The sequence below is a fragment of the Maylandia zebra genome, linkage group LG5 (assembly GCF_041146795.1).
Source record: "Maylandia zebra isolate NMK-2024a linkage group LG5, Mzebra_GT3a, whole genome shotgun sequence".
NCBI lineage: Eukaryota > Metazoa > Chordata > Actinopteri > Cichliformes > Cichlidae > Maylandia > Maylandia zebra.
The window spans coordinates 34,733,199-34,748,448 of record NC_135171.1 but is presented as its reverse complement, the minus strand read 5'-3'; the positions used below and the strand labels follow the sequence as shown (position 1 = coordinate 34,748,448).

The 15,250-nt window shown below is 39.0% G+C and overlaps 1 protein-coding gene across 9 annotated transcripts in view; it reads left to right on the top strand.

The window, feature by feature from the left end:
- Positions 1–15,250, top strand: part of nav1b (neuron navigator 1b) — a 71,059-nt gene that overhangs the window by 50,831 nt on the left and 4,978 nt on the right. For 5 of the 9 annotated variants that reach the window (XM_076884269.1, XM_076884270.1, XM_004547548.3 and 2 more), the window contains 18 exons: positions 705–1,464; positions 3,087–3,497; positions 4,179–4,220; positions 4,306–4,466; positions 4,958–5,131; positions 5,708–5,760; positions 6,134–6,157; positions 6,689–6,766; positions 8,497–8,580; positions 9,015–9,126; positions 9,221–9,342; positions 10,377–10,555; positions 10,760–10,916; positions 11,129–11,327; positions 11,838–11,938; positions 12,038–12,133; positions 13,495–13,663; positions 14,931–15,166. In XM_076884269.1, coding sequence (XP_076740384.1) covers positions 705–1,464; positions 3,087–3,497; positions 4,179–4,220; positions 4,306–4,466; positions 4,958–5,131; positions 5,708–5,760; positions 6,134–6,157; positions 6,689–6,766; positions 8,497–8,580; positions 9,015–9,126; positions 9,221–9,342; positions 10,377–10,555; positions 10,760–10,916; positions 11,129–11,327; positions 11,838–11,938; positions 12,038–12,133; positions 13,495–13,663; positions 14,931–15,166 — 3,158 coding nt within the window. The remainder of the gene's footprint in view (positions 1–704; positions 1,465–3,086; positions 3,498–4,178; positions 4,221–4,305; positions 4,467–4,957; positions 5,132–5,707; positions 5,761–6,133; positions 6,158–6,688; positions 6,767–8,496; positions 8,581–9,014; positions 9,127–9,220; positions 9,343–10,376; positions 10,556–10,759; positions 10,917–11,128; positions 11,328–11,837; positions 11,939–12,037; positions 12,134–13,494; positions 13,664–14,930; positions 15,167–15,250) is intronic. The other 4 variants (XM_076884272.1, XM_076884276.1, XM_076884271.1 and 1 more) reach the window with 3 other exon arrangements.

The window sequence follows — 15,250 nt, the reverse complement described above, 5'->3', positions numbered from 1 at the left end:
GGCTGCAGGTTGAAGGTGGAAAAAAGTTCTCTTGGCTGTTGTATTTTAAACCGTATACTATATTTGACAATGACTCCATAAGTTAGCTGTTTTTCTATCTGCTTTCATGAATGTACTGTAACCTGAACTTTAGCTACTTTAATGCTAAAGTAGCTAAAGTTTAAAAAAAAAAAAAAAAAGTAAGTAGAAAAAAATATCGGGGTTTGACTCTTTTTTTTGTCCAATATACCCTCTTAAAAATGATTTACTTCCATTTGTCTTAAATGAACAAATAAATTTAGTTGGTTAATTCACTACTATAGGCTTTAAAATATTGTTAAAACTTTACTTTCCATCGTTTTAAATAAAAGTCTTTTTTTGTGAGTCACTCTAAACATCAAGGAACACATAAAGGTTCTTTTAGTGCAGACAGATGTGTTTTGTTTTATCTCATCAGTAATAGCAAAAATGGCATGCATTTCTACTCTCATGTGGTTTGCTAGCCCATAAATATCCCTCAACAAATAACCACCCATTTATTTATTTGAATACTTTCTTCTGACAGGGTGTGATTATATTAAGAGGAAGGCTATGGTCACTGTGGCTGAAAGACAAATAGAACTAATCACATTCCCCCAAATTCCTGCTGCTTTTATAAGTATTTAAGTTATTTAAGTTTTTAATGTCAATGTAATATGTTTTTTTCTTTCTGTCTGTCTAACTAGCACCAAAAAGTGAGAAGCCACTGGACAAATCCAAGATTTCCATCAGAACTGCTGGTCTGCAGCGTTCCCGTTCAGATGCTGGCAGAGATCATCATGGAGAGCACCGCAAGCCCCCTTCAGGTCTAGTTAAACCCACTGCTGGAACCTCCTTTGGCTACAAGAGACCACCAACAGCAACTGGTACAGCAACCGTCATGACAGCAGGGGGTGCCACCATCTCTAGTGGCTCTGCTACTGTGGGAAAAACCCCCAAGTCATCTGGCATCCCTGTGAAACCTGTAGGAGGAGGAATACCCTTGGGTAGAAAGAACAGTTTTGATGCCAGCAGTGAGCAGAGCTTCCTGGGGCCAAACGCCCGAAACAGCATTCAGTACCGCAGCCTGCCCCGACCGGCCAAATCAAGCACACTTAGTGTGATTGGGCGCCCCACAACTCGCCCTGTCAGCAGTACAATTGACTCTAGTCTGCTGTCCTTGAAACCTGTACCCATAACTTCTTCAGGCCCCAGGGTTAAAGAACCAAGTAGCTCCAGCATTAAAATAACTAATCGAACAAGTACTGGCCCAGTAAACCAGACAGACCGAGAGAAAGAAAAGGAAAGGGCCAAAGCTAAGGCTGTGGTTGCAGACATCGACTGTGCTTCGCTAAAAGGAGAACACGCACCATCCGAATCAACAGGAGAGTCTTCCGTGAAACTGCATGGCCTGAGACGAACTAGCAGCAGCAAATACCCCGAATTGTCATCACCCACCATACCAAGGTTTGTCATTTTATTGATGTTCTGAGGGTTTTTATTTTCATTTTAGTTCAATTCAGTTTTATTTATATAGTGGCAAATCGCAACAACAGATGCTTCAATGCACTTTATACCGTAAGGTAAAGACCCTACAGAAATACAAAGAAAACTGAGAAAACCCCAACAATCATATAACACCCAGTGAGCAAGAACTGTGGTGACAGTGGAAGGTGAAACTCCCTTTTCACAGGAAGAAACCTCCAGCAGAACCATACAGAGACATGCAGTAGAAGAGAGCCAACGATTAATAATAACGAATAATTCAATGCAGAGAGGTGTATAAACACATGAGCGAAAAAGGTGACTGAAGAAGAAATACTCAGTGCATCAAGGGAATCCCCCAGCAGCCTACAACTATTGCAGGGTAACTAAGGGGGGCTTCAGTGTCACCTGGTCCAGCTCTAACAATATGCTTTATCAAAAAGGAAAATTTCAAATCTAATCTTAAAAGTAGAGAAGGGTGTCTGTCGCGCCAACCCAAACTGTAAGCTGGTTCCACAGAAGAGGGGCCCGAAGGCTGAATACTCTGCCTCCCATTCTACTTTTAAATACTCTAGGAACAAGTAAGCCCGCACTCTGAGAGTGAAGTGCTCTAATAGGGTGATATGGTACTACAAAGTCATTAAGATAAGATGGGAGCTGATTATTCAAGACCTTGTATGTGAGGAGCAGGATTTTGAATTCAATTCTGGATTTAACAGGGAGCCAATGAAGGGAAGCCAATACAGGAGAAATCTGCTCTCTCTTTCTAGTCCCTGTCAGTATTCTTACTGCAGCATTTTGGATCTGCTGAAGGCTTTACAGGGAGTTTTTTTCAACATCCTGGTAATAACTAATTGGAGTAGTCCAGCCTCGAAGTAATAAATGCATGAACTAGTTTTTCAGCATCACTCTGTGAAAGAATGTTTCTAATATTAGAGATATTACGCAAGTGGAAGAAAACAGTCCTAAATATTAGTTTAATATGTGCATCGAAGGACATATCCTGGTCAAAAATGACTCAGAGATTCCTCACAGTGTTACTGGAGGCCAGGGTAATGGCATCTAGAGTAAGCATCTGGCTAGAAATCAGATTTCTAAGACTTTTAGGGCCAAGTACAATAACCTCAGTTTTATCTGAATTTATGTCTTTAAGACATCCCTGCAGTTTAACTAATTGGTGTGTGTTATCTGGGTTCATGGATAGATAAAGTTGTGTGTCGTCTGCATAGTAGTGAAAATGTATGCTAAGTCCATAATTAGCCTTAGTTTGTGAATAAAACTCTCTATTTACATGAACAAATTGGAGTCTGTTAGGTAGATACAATTCAAACCACTTCATCCCACTACCTTTAATACCTACAGCATGCTCTAATTGCTGTAATAAAATGTTTATGGTCAGTAGTATCAAAATCTGCACTGAGGTCTAGCAGGACAAGCACATGGAAGGGGGAGTGAATAGAGCTAGGGAAAAAAAAGGCAACATTGAATTAAAAAAAAAAAAAATTGGGCAAAAGGCTTTAAAATAAACTGCATTCAATACTTAACAGGTTTTAAAATGTTCAGTTTCCTTTTTCATCATCATGTCTTTCATGCTTCAATCCTAGGATGCTGAACACTAAGTCTCTAGGTCGTCCTCCTAGCTTGGCTCACCTGGACAAGGTCAACTCAAACAGTCTTGACTCCTGTGTGACAATACAGGACCTTCCACCCAAAGTGCCCCCATACTCCAAGCTCCAAGACTTGGCTAGTTCCCACACGGCCACCCGCCTAACCCCTAGCCCAGCGCCAGTCCTTCATATTGATTCACCCAGCCCTTACGCAAGTGAAAGCCTGAGTGGATCGCCGATACTCTACCCCAAACTGTCAGGCATGCACCGCAGCTTGGAGTCCCTGCCCCTCCAGATGAGTGTGCCTGCAAGTGCAAGGTTTGTTACAACAAACACCCGTGATAAAGAAGAGAGGAGTACAGGAACCTGGGGGGCTGGGAGTAGGACGTCCCTCACCCTCTCAGACAGGCAAGTGTCTGAAATATGTAATGTAAACTGTGTCAAAACGGATATGTTTGGGGGAAAAAAGGGGTTATGCAGTTTTAATGTCATCAGTGTATGTTGTTAGAGAGTTTCTGCTAAAGAGTAACTCTGAACAGACAATTGGTTTTGTCTCCTTAGAGGAGAAAAAAATGCTTAATACTTCTGCAACTAATTTGAAAAAGCATCAAAGTTTAAAAAACAAACCCTCAAAAAATTGAAGCAAAACCTTGGACCAAAAAACTATTTTATTTTTCATTTTGCTATCATTCAGGGATTCCTAATTCAATTGGCAATACAAGAAATGCTCATTGCACAAGAATTCAGTCATAAAAATGTCCACATGTCTTTTCATTAGAACAATCACAAGACTTTGCATTTATCCTACGAGCAGCTAAGGATGAAGCCCAGCTAAGATGAAGTTTCTGTGTGATGGTTTGGCTATACATTTCTGGGCAGCTGACACTCATTTCACTCATATTATATGTGCCTTTTTCTGGGAAAGGAGAGTCCACGGTCTCATTTTGAAGATGAAGAGCTGCATCTATCACAAAATTTCTCTTTATTGAGATGGAGATAATCCAGATACTTTCCTGCCAAAGGAATGTATGTTTAGGCAGACCCAGGCCATGTTTTCTGAAAATTGTGTTTTTACTCTTTTCTTTACAGCTTGCAAACAGATCGGAATACCTTGCCAAAGAAAGGCTTAGAGTATGTCAAAACACTTATTGTCAAATTGTCTATTTAAAATCATGCACTATGCTGCATCTTCAAGTAAATAACCTTTCTTTTGCAGACGCTATGGCTCAAACCTATCAGAGAGTGAAGAAAGTAAGCCAGGAAGACGGCACTCCCACAACATAGTCAGCATGACAGAGAGTGATAGCCCCCCTCAGTGGCCTTCTCCTACCCGCACCCTGCACCCATTATCCAATAAGATTCCTCTCACCAATGTGGGTGAGTTTATGTGTTCCATTTTGGCTGGCTAACAAGTTTTAAAAGCCCTCACTTTTTGAGCTTTAACATTAAGGGCTAATCTTTGATTAGCGATGCTTCTTTTTGTTGAGCTTTGAGAGGACAGGGCTATGGAGCTCGTGCTGAGAGAAAAACTTTTACAGTTGAGCAGGGTTTGCACAAGTTGTCAGTAATGCATTCTGTATTGTGAGTGAAAAAGTATTGGCCAGATGTTTTAAAATAGATTTTTTGAAAATCTGAATTGAATTATGCCATATGAACAACTACTTAAACTTGAGTTTAGGTTCAAAATATGCTGGAGATGAATGCAACAGGGGTCGAGTGAGGCTATATATATTGCTGTTGTGTCAGTGTTGCTTTACACTTAGTCATCAGAATGAGAGTGCTATACTGTACCAAGGTGTAGGACTGTTTTGTATGCATATATGTATCTGTGTGGAGCACTGAACCATACCAACTATCTGTTATGATAGTTGCCCCAATTTCCAGTGGCACCCCAAGGATATCGCGGTCCAACAGCATAGGCCCCCCAAGTGATTCTGCCTGCGATCTCTATGGATCCTCCCCTCTGGGCAGCAGTATGTCCCTGGTTGACCGTCCAAAAAGCATGATGCGGTCTGGGTCTTTCCGTGAACCAGGAGAGGATGGTGAGTCTGTTTGACTCACTTCCCTGCAGGGGAGCTTTCCAATATGACCTCAAATGAAACAAAGCTGTCTACTCATACTGCACACAATCTGTCTATCTGCAATCTAAGCAGAATGTTAGACTCGTTTAAGGGCATAATCTGTGGTGAAAATATATACAAAACAGCAACATTTTAATCCTGCTACAACTCTTTGATAATTTACAGACATTTTAATACAGAGTCCAACATTAGGATACCCCTAACTTCAGTTTCTTAATGAATTGGTTTGTTTTTACACATTTAAGTATTTTTTTAATTACAGAAATCTGAATGAATTTTAAACAGGATATGCTTTATTTTTAACTGTATGAAGTCAGCTAAGTCACATACTGTTTTATAATGTTATAGAATATTGAATAGGATTTGAGGGAGCCTTTGGTATATTAAAAAATATTTAATTTCTAGATTCTTTAGTCATTTATTTATCATTTTGGTCTATGATTATTTCAACATTTCTTTGTTACTTTGCAAATTAAAGCTGCCTTCTGTGAAACTAAATTTTAATATTAAGCTTACAACTCTACCTTGTGTTTTCAGTGCATGGCTCTGTGCTGTCTTTGGCATCTAATGCTTCATCCAACCATTCCTCAGTGAGTATTTACAGTCTCTTTTTTGTAGCATAGGAAATGTTTTACTTTTAATCTTGTAGCATTGTACTTCCTCTTTATGTCTACAAATCATCCAGGAGGCTGTTTTTTAAAAGTATTTCCTGTGTAGGATAAGGGTGAATTTCTCATTAGGAGACCAGCTTCCATAACTACAAGTTATCAACTGGTTTGACATGGGAAAGTTCTTGTATGCATTTATGAAACTGTCCAGCTGATTCCTAAGCCTCTTCATGAGCTGGTATCGGGGTAGTGATAACTATTCTGAGTTATATTTGTTTTGATGACTAGTTTTAATGACTGCCCGTGAACTGAATCCTCTACACTATCCCTCTTACTTTCGCCATGCTTTCTTAAGAATGAGGAGAGGATACAAGGGGAGGTAAGGCAAACATGCCATACGTCTTCAGATCCCATTTTGCATTTGTACTCGCCGTCTGTCATTTCCTGTTGAAATGGGTTCTGTCATCAGATGGTGTCACTGGTGCTTCAGAAAGTCTGAGATTATATCTCAGAAGCTCATAACTCAGTTCATTCAGTTCATTTAGTTTTATCTTTAATATTTTGTGTTCTTTAACAATACATTCTAACATTTCATAAAGACAGCCAGTTCTCATTAAATTCTGAGTGCATGAGAAATAAGTTGAAAAGAGACTTTCATCCAATTTCTGTTGGTTTAGAGTATATTTCTGGATTATTTTGATTGCTGTGGTGGAGCATTAACCTTCATGTTACATTGTTTATACATTCTTTGATTTAACCAAACAAAGCTATGCATTTAACACATTCCATTACTGCATTATCATTATCAAAGTTTGTGTTAACATCTTCATCAGCTCTGGTTTTATGTCTGAGGTATTGTGTATGGTGCTGTGGTCATACTGTTCAAACTTGATTTACTATTTGTCTACAGCAAATCCGCAAGTTGAGACGGGAGCTGGAATCCTCCCAGGAAAAGGTTGCCAACTTAACCGTGCAGCTTTCTGCCAATGTACGTAAGCCTTACCCCTACCTCCTGTATCTCTCCACCCTCGTTTTCTGTCTGTTTTCCAAAGTTAATCTGATAATAACTTGGCTACATAACAGGTATTCTCTCAAAGTGCTCAACCACAAATGTAAATTCCACTTGATTTAAGTCATTGAACTTTTGTCCCATAACCAACTAAAAGCAGGTGTACCCGCAGTTTTGTGAGGCTTATCTGGGTGTGTAAATCTTTGCTAATCTAAGAAAATAAAAAAAACTACATTAGTTAACTTTAATGTAGTCTAACTGTAACCCTGGCATCTACTTAAACAGCATGCTGGACACAGAACCTAAGATTTACCCCTCTAATTGCACTTAGGCCGAATTACGTCTTCTCTCTCTATAACTACTTTCCCCCCGCATTTATTAAAATCTGTATCCTCTTAAACAAAATCATGTAACCCTACACCCGGCTACTCGCTTGTAACTTTGTTTCTACCAGCTTTCCCATCCCAGCTACTTTTAATTATCTTATTGTACAGCTTGTGACCCTTTAATCTGCAGTTTCTGATGCAGTAGACAACATTCTTCTTTTGCACATGCACTAACAGGCTTTGCTGTTGACTAATCTGGATGTTTTGATGTATGTATGGGGAACTAAGTGTGTTTGTTGGTCTGTCCGTATGTTTTTGTAAGAGGTTTTCGCTCTCCTAACACCATTATCCCTCTTTTTTACAACCTGGGCTGCATTGACTGCTGGACTCACTGCTGCCCTCTGCCTGCCTCCCACTGTCCTGTACCTCTGGATGCTGTGTGTAGCAGCTAGGCCAGGTTTGTTAGTTACTTTCAGAGCACCCTGTTTCACTCTCTTGTGACATCTGACATGGTGGTCTTGTGTTGTGGTGTGGCGTAAGCCTTCCGATTTGAATGCTAATTTTCATTTTAAATAGAGCTACGACTAACAGTTACATTCATTATTTAATATAAAACAGCTGATCTAAAAAAATGTTGCAGCACAGTTTTCTGAGGCGTCTCTTTGTATAGTTTAACTTTGACTTATTTTTTACTTTTAGGTTTTAGTTTTGTGGCTGACATGAGTTTTACTGGAACGTCTTTCCGGTAGTGTAACATATTAGGTTTGCTGAAGGTCTGCTGCTCTTAGTGACAATTCAGTAGCTGACTGCTCTTTATTTAGGTGGTTAGGATAGCTTTAAAAGCTTCTGAGGAGGTCAGCAGCAAACCTAATGATGAGTCAAGCAGTATGAGACAAAAAATGTATTTTAGGTAGCTCTAAATGTATACCAGAGGGTAGTAACAAGTGGACTTTTGGACATGGAAGATATTCTAAAACAACTGAAAAAATAAGTCTGCAAAAAGATCCTTGTAGAAACTATTTATTGTAAAACAAAGAAAAACTCACATGTACCTGTTAACTAATTAAATGTGATTTTGTTATCCATGGCTTTTGAGGTTAACAACCTTTGTCCCATAGTGCAACATCCCCTTGAACATTACCACCATTACCATAATGTCCTTTTTTACCTCTGACATCATCCGCAGCTGTTGACTCTTCCATCCCTTCTATCCTCTCCCAGCAGATGAAGAAAGCTATTTGTTCGACGTGGTGTGAGTGTGTGAGGCTGCAAATCGATTTGTTTCAGCTGGTGACTCATACCTGTCTGCTGCCTCACCATCCTTCACACACAGACACACACTCTCTCTTTGTAGCCTTTTAACTCTGTGTCTTTCTCTCATAGGCTAATCTGGTCGCAGCATTTGAACAAAGTCTGGCCCTGATGACAGCACGCCTGCAGACACTGTCTGTCTCCTCAGATCAAAAGGTATTTTGGCGATATTACATCGATGATTGAATACTATAACGGTAGCGAAGTCTGTGCCAGTCTCCATTTATTTACATGAGGAAATTTGATGAGAAAAGTAGGTAACACTAGAAACACGCCATAAACAATCTCTTACATGACAGCTAAAAGCAGACAGAAATTACTACATAATCAGCAAATAAATTCCAGTGATGTTAATCATAAACTATGCACTCTGCTCATTAGGTTAGTTTTGTGAGTGAAAAAGAGACCAAGTTGCATAGTTGTCATGAAAATGAGATGCGAGTCATGATAGGATTTCGATGTTGTCACTCAACACAACCTGACATCCTTAGTGAAAGTGAAGAGGCATTCCACAGTCGTCGGTACAGAAAAATCTTGGCTCAGTTACTAACCCATCAACTAACATGACTACATACTGATGTTTCCTTAAGGACTCTGAGCTTACTGAATTGAAGGACACCATTGACATTCTGAAGGCCAAAAATACTGAAGCCCAGGAAATCATTCAGGGGGCCCTCAGTAATCCTGATGTCACACCCAAAGGTACAGACTGCGCTTTATGATATACAGTAGGATTTTGACTGTCATATACTTCTGTCTCCTTGTTCAACTCTTCTATTTTCTTTTGGGTATTCAGAGCTGCAGATCAACCGCCAGAACTCCTCAGAAAGCCTCTCCAGTCTTACCAGCACCACCAGCCACTCGAGCATGGGCAGCCTCAAGGAGCAGGAGGCCAAGAAGAAGAAGAAGAAGAGCTGGGTGAGGAAACACTGGTCACTGACTAAATTTGTGCCTAAGAAGTTCACCAGGAGTCTTAATGTACCATCCTGTATGGCATCTGTGCAGGACAATATATGGCAGGAAAAACAAATACATTTCATCGTTTCATACAAATCATCAGGAAACGAGATGAAAGTAACAATATTGGTATCAATTTAGTGATTCCAAATTGATCAGACTGACCACATTCAGTGACTGTGTTGATAAAACTGGGTCGTTTTGTTCTTTTTGTCTTACATATAACATCTGAAATGTATGGTGGAGCTATAGAATTATAATTGCTTTTAATTGTGATTATAACAATACAGCTCAATGGTTAAATGGATGAATATTTTAAATGAATGAACATGTCTTGCTTCCTTTTCTTGTTGTGTCTTGTGTGTTCAGACTGAAAAAGTCAGTTGTTGTCCTACTTTACGCTCCTGCTTGTGTGTGTGTGATTCGCCTCCTGTCTTGTTCCATCTTTCGTATTAAATATGACTCTGGTCTCTCCCTCATGCTGCCCCGCTTTTTTATTTTAGGTCTTTGAGGTGAGTGATGTTGCTACAGTAAATAAAACTCAAACCTTTTCCACTCCAGCCTGCATGTGCTTTGAGTCATACTTCCTAAATGTTGGGAAATGTTCTGTCATCCCTTTTTTTGTTTGTCTGTTTTTCAAACATACACAGTTACTGTATGATTTAATCATGCTTTATTATTAAATGTTTATTATTAAATTTATTGTCTTGTGGACTTCAAACTGCTGTTACAATTTTCAGGAACTGAAAACCCCAACATACTAAATGAGTTTTATTAAACTAGTTTGCTGTAAATCTAACATTTCACCAACTTTTTTTTGTTTGGAAATTTATATTTGCCTACTTTTTGTTTAAAAAAAGCCACATTCTGTGAACTCTCAGGTCATCACAATCACTTTTTAAGAATTTCTTTTCAGCTGTCTTTTGCTTTTATTCTTGTTTTTTTTCCCAGGCTTGTTATTTATTACATCTCAATTTCATGTATTCTCCCAACAGTTACGCAGCTCATTCAACAAGGCTTTTAGTAAGAAGGGCTCAAAGCCAACTGGGCCATATGCTGACATTGAAGAGATTGCCACCCCAGAATCCTCAGCACCTTCCTCCCCCAAAATCCACCATGATGGAGATAACCCTCCGGTGTCAATGAAATCCTCAGCCTCAGCATCATCTTCAAGGTACCATACAAGGATCTTTATCATTGTTCTATTTATATGCATATCAAATAAGGAATTGAATCACAATATAAATAAATACAAACTTCTCGTAGATGTGAAAACAGAATATCACAGAACTATGTAAAATTGTTATTTTCCTGTCATTCCTCTGATCCCTGCTACAGTACCATAATGATAATTTTCCCATAATTTCATTGTCACCAGACTCTCTGAAGGGAGTGAGGCAGGTGATGATAAGGTTGTAACAGACCTGCGCACAGAACTGTGGGAGAAGGAGCGTAAACTGACAGACATCCGCCTCGAGGCTCTGAGTTCAGCCCATCAGCTGGAGCACCTGCAGGAGGCCATGAACAACATGCAGGTATATATAATTTTGTCTTTTGTTTGTTTCATAAAAAGGTTGGCCTCAAAGTGCATTTCATTTTCCAGCCGGATGTTTATTTTATGAAGATTTTTGTCTAGACCAGTTGATTTGCTTTTGTAAAAATCTTACCCTTTAGTGTTTTGTATTTTGCAATTGGTAAACAGTGCAGTGATCGGTAATTTTTTATTTATTTATTTATTTTTAAATAGAGGACAATCGAAAACCTGAAGGCTGAGAACGACCATCTGAAGACAGGTACTTTGTCTCCCTGTCCATCTCCTGGACCCTCCAGCTCTGTTTCCCAGTCCTCAGGTCTCACTGCTCTGGGAAGCTCATCACCCCGACAGTCAGTAGCCATGCACGTGCCTAAAAGCTACAGCAGAGGGCTGAGTGAGGGGAGCAGCTCAGGTACAGCGCCGTCTTTGACATTTATATTTATAGGAGTAAGAATGCAACAATGAGTCCCATAACTGGGTAAAAAAACAAAACAGAACAGTGAAAATAAGCATGTTTATCTGAATGATAAAAAGAACTTCTCAACCGAATTTATTTGAAGAAAAAATAATTTAATGTAATTCAGTATCACTGAAATCATTGGATTTTCTAGAATCCCTATAATTGCCTCATGCCATTATTTAGAATCTATATGCCCAGAGATTAAATGTCTGATAACAATAAAAATTAAAGTTACAGTGTCAAGGAAGTCAAAATCCATTACTTGTTTCCTTGGTCATTTAATAGATGGTGATGTAAAAATCCATGCTTTTGTTCTGAAGTCTATAAAATATGATCTTTTAAAATTACAGTTCAGTAGATACAGAATATAATGCAAAATTAACACTGCTTGTTTTCAACTTTCAACTTGTGCCTCATTAGCTTTCTTTTTTCTGTTTATACACTCTTTGATTTACTGCTTAGCAGACATCCACACTGCAGATTCTCTCAGCCTTTCCTCACAGAGAGATGACCATCGTGTCAGGGTCGTGGTTTGTGTTGCGGATCTACGTGTCTTTAAAGATGTATGTTTTCGTAAATTTGCTTTTTCTAAATCCTTCCTTTCCTCTTAAATTGCCTCTGCCACCTGTGAATCACCTATTAACTTCACTTTGTGTCAACAGGAGGTTAAACAGCAGGATTTCTTTGTCGGCACTGTCAGAGTGAATGGCAGGATGGATTGGGTGATGCTTGACTCAGCTGTCAGCCAGGCTTTTAAGGTGAGAAATCCTCACTCACTGCAACCTGTTAAAAAGCTGAATGCAAATTTGAAGCATGCTTACAATTACAATTCAGCTGTCACATTAACTTTAGCATCAAGAGGAGCATCAGGAGTGCTGTTCAGAGGTGTAAAGTAAGACACAGAAAACATACATACCAGTGCTTCTGAAAATGGTATTTAATTCAAAAACTCATATCTTCTACATTCACATAAAGTGAAATATTTAAAGCCATTTCTCTTTTAATTTTGATGACTCTGGCTTAGAGCTCATTAAAATTAGAAATCCAGTGTCTTAAGTTATTATGATTTTCCCAAGATCAAACAAAAAGAGTTTATAGTAGAGAAACGTTCAACATCTGTAGTATCCTCATCATGGACCAGCAACCACCATTAAAACCAGCAGATGATATGGCACCCCTAATCATTATAGACTGTGGAAATTTCGAACTGGACTTCAAACTTCTTGGATTCTCTACCTCTCTACTCTTCCTGCAGTCTCTTGGGACTTGATTTTTAAAATGTAAACAGTAGACAGTAAATCTTTGAAATGTAAAGTTTACAGTCATCTAAAAAAATGAGACTTTGTACCATTGAGCAACAGTCAGGTCCAGCTGTAGTTCTAGCACTTTGCTGAAGATATCTGTATCTTAAACTAACCTCACTTCACTCCTTGTGAATCTCTTCCAAGTTCTTGAATTGACTTTTTCAACAGTCCTCTCAAGACTGAGGACATCCTTGATGGTTGCACACCCTTTCCTACCACCCTTTTCCCTTCCAGTCAACTTTCCATTAGTATGCTTCAGTACAGCCTCTGAAGACAGTCAGCCTTTTAGCAATAACTTTCGCTAGGTTACTCTCCTTGTGGGAAATGTCAGTGATCATCGTCTGGACAACTGTCAAGTCGGTAGTCTTCTGCATGATTGTGATTGCATATACTGAACTGACAGGTACACAGTATTCATACCATTTTAATAGTACTTTACTTAAACTTAAATTGAAATATTCGAATATTTTGAGTTATTTTTTTATGGAAGGAACTTTAGGGTTTAACTATCAAAACGAATATTGAAAATTTAATATATGATAAACTAAATGGAAATTACAAACTTTTTCATAATTCTAGTTTTTGAGCTGCATCTGTAAACTTAAAATAACTTTCTGATTTTGTTACGAGGGTAATGGGCTTGAAAGATCATTCATTTTATTTATGTGGTGGTAATAAAACCAAATGTGTTGTGTGGAGGAATAGCTCTAAAACTATTTTTTTGTTATACTGTACATATTTTTCTTTTTCTTCTTGTAAGGAGTTTTCTTTACTTAGTTTTACTCAGTTCTGCTTTTCTTTACTTTTTCTTCCAGGTATATATAGCCAAGGTGGACCCTACCTCCAGTCTGGGACTGTCTACAGATTCCATCTACAGTTACAGTATGGGCCACATTAAGAGAGTGCTGGGAGGAGAAGCTCCTGAGACACAACCCTCTCGCTGCATGTCACGAGGCCCCAGTAGCATCACAGTGGCACTGAAAGGTTTGCAGAAAATGTATAACTTCTAAAGTGCTACTAAATTTAAGATGTTTTATTCACAGAATTAGAAGTAAATTCATTCAGATTAGTATTGAAACGTAAAGTTTGGAATTCAACATTCAAATTTCCTAATTCACAATGATTTTTGTATGAGGCTTTTTTTTTTTTTTAGCTTGAGCCGACTTCTCTACAATCATTTGTGGTCAAAACCAATGAACTGCACTGTTCTGATCCTCGGTCAAAGCAGCTGATGAGGTCATTATTTCTCCCCAAACGCTATTTTATTAAAATAATTATTTTTGACAGTTGTGACCTGAAACACTACACTTCATGTTATCCATATGTCTGTCCGATTCAAACACTGAATTATATTTAAGGAAGAACTAATTAGAATTTAATGGTCAAAAGTGTTTGTTTGTTTTACCCCACAAAAATGATTTTTGGCCTTGATGCAAGAATTCAAATGCATTCCTATGTATATTATAACAAAGTTCAACAAATATCAATACAATAAAATTATGTGATTTATATCTAGAAGGTCAAAGGTCATGTCTAAACAGATATAGATGTAAACAACAACGTGACCTGCTGTCAGAGGCTCACTTAGCGTTATCACTAGGATTATATATTTGAGGTATAAGCATTTACCCTTTGGCACTGTTTTGTTTTGTTGAGTTGCACACATGTTGAGCCCATCAGTGATTCTAAACCAGAGTGATGATTGGTGGGAACAGTCATGGTTCTGGTTTGGTGGTTGACCCCGCTCCACCTTCGCATGCAGGAATGCGAGGAGCCAAGTGCTCGGAGAGCTGGGAAAGCAGCGGCAGCCCAGACAGGGCTCTGAGTAACATGATCTCAGGGCAGTCAGGCCCAGCTGGTTGACCAGCGTCAGACACATGGGCCCCATAGATGTTAAGGAAGATTGCACTTCTGCAGGCTGGGGGATGGGGGTGCAAAGACTTCCTACACTTGATGCAGAACTATTTTTAGAGTGAAATGCTTGAGCTCTGTGCTGATTATGAAGGACATGCAAAGTAATATAAATCTGTTTTCACAACATCTTCTGACTGAAGCCAGTCCAGTTTGCAATGTGTATTTTTTCTGGTATAGATATTAACAGAATTCCAATCAAGCATTTAAATATTATGTATCAAACTGCACTTTATCACCATCGCTGATACATCCAATGTAATTAGCAGATAGTCATCAACTTTGTTTATTAGAGCAGTTGATCATGCAAGTCATTCTTTCTTTCCTTCACTATGCTCAGGTTTGAAGGAGAAGTGTGTGGACAGCCTGGTATTTGAAACTCTCATTCCCAAACCCATGATGCAGCACTACATAAGTCTTCTACTCAAACATCGTCGTCTGATCTTGTCTGGACCGAGTGGCACTGGGAAGACGTACCTTGCTTCCCGGCTGGCTGAGTACCTGGTGGACCGCAGTGCTCGCGAAGTCACAGATGGCATTGTGGTCACTTTCAACATGCACCGCCAGTCATGCAAGGTAACAGAAACTGATGTGCCCTTAAAGATCCCCACAATTCTTCTTCCACAGACTGAGTTTGTCCAGTCTGCACCTGTATGATTT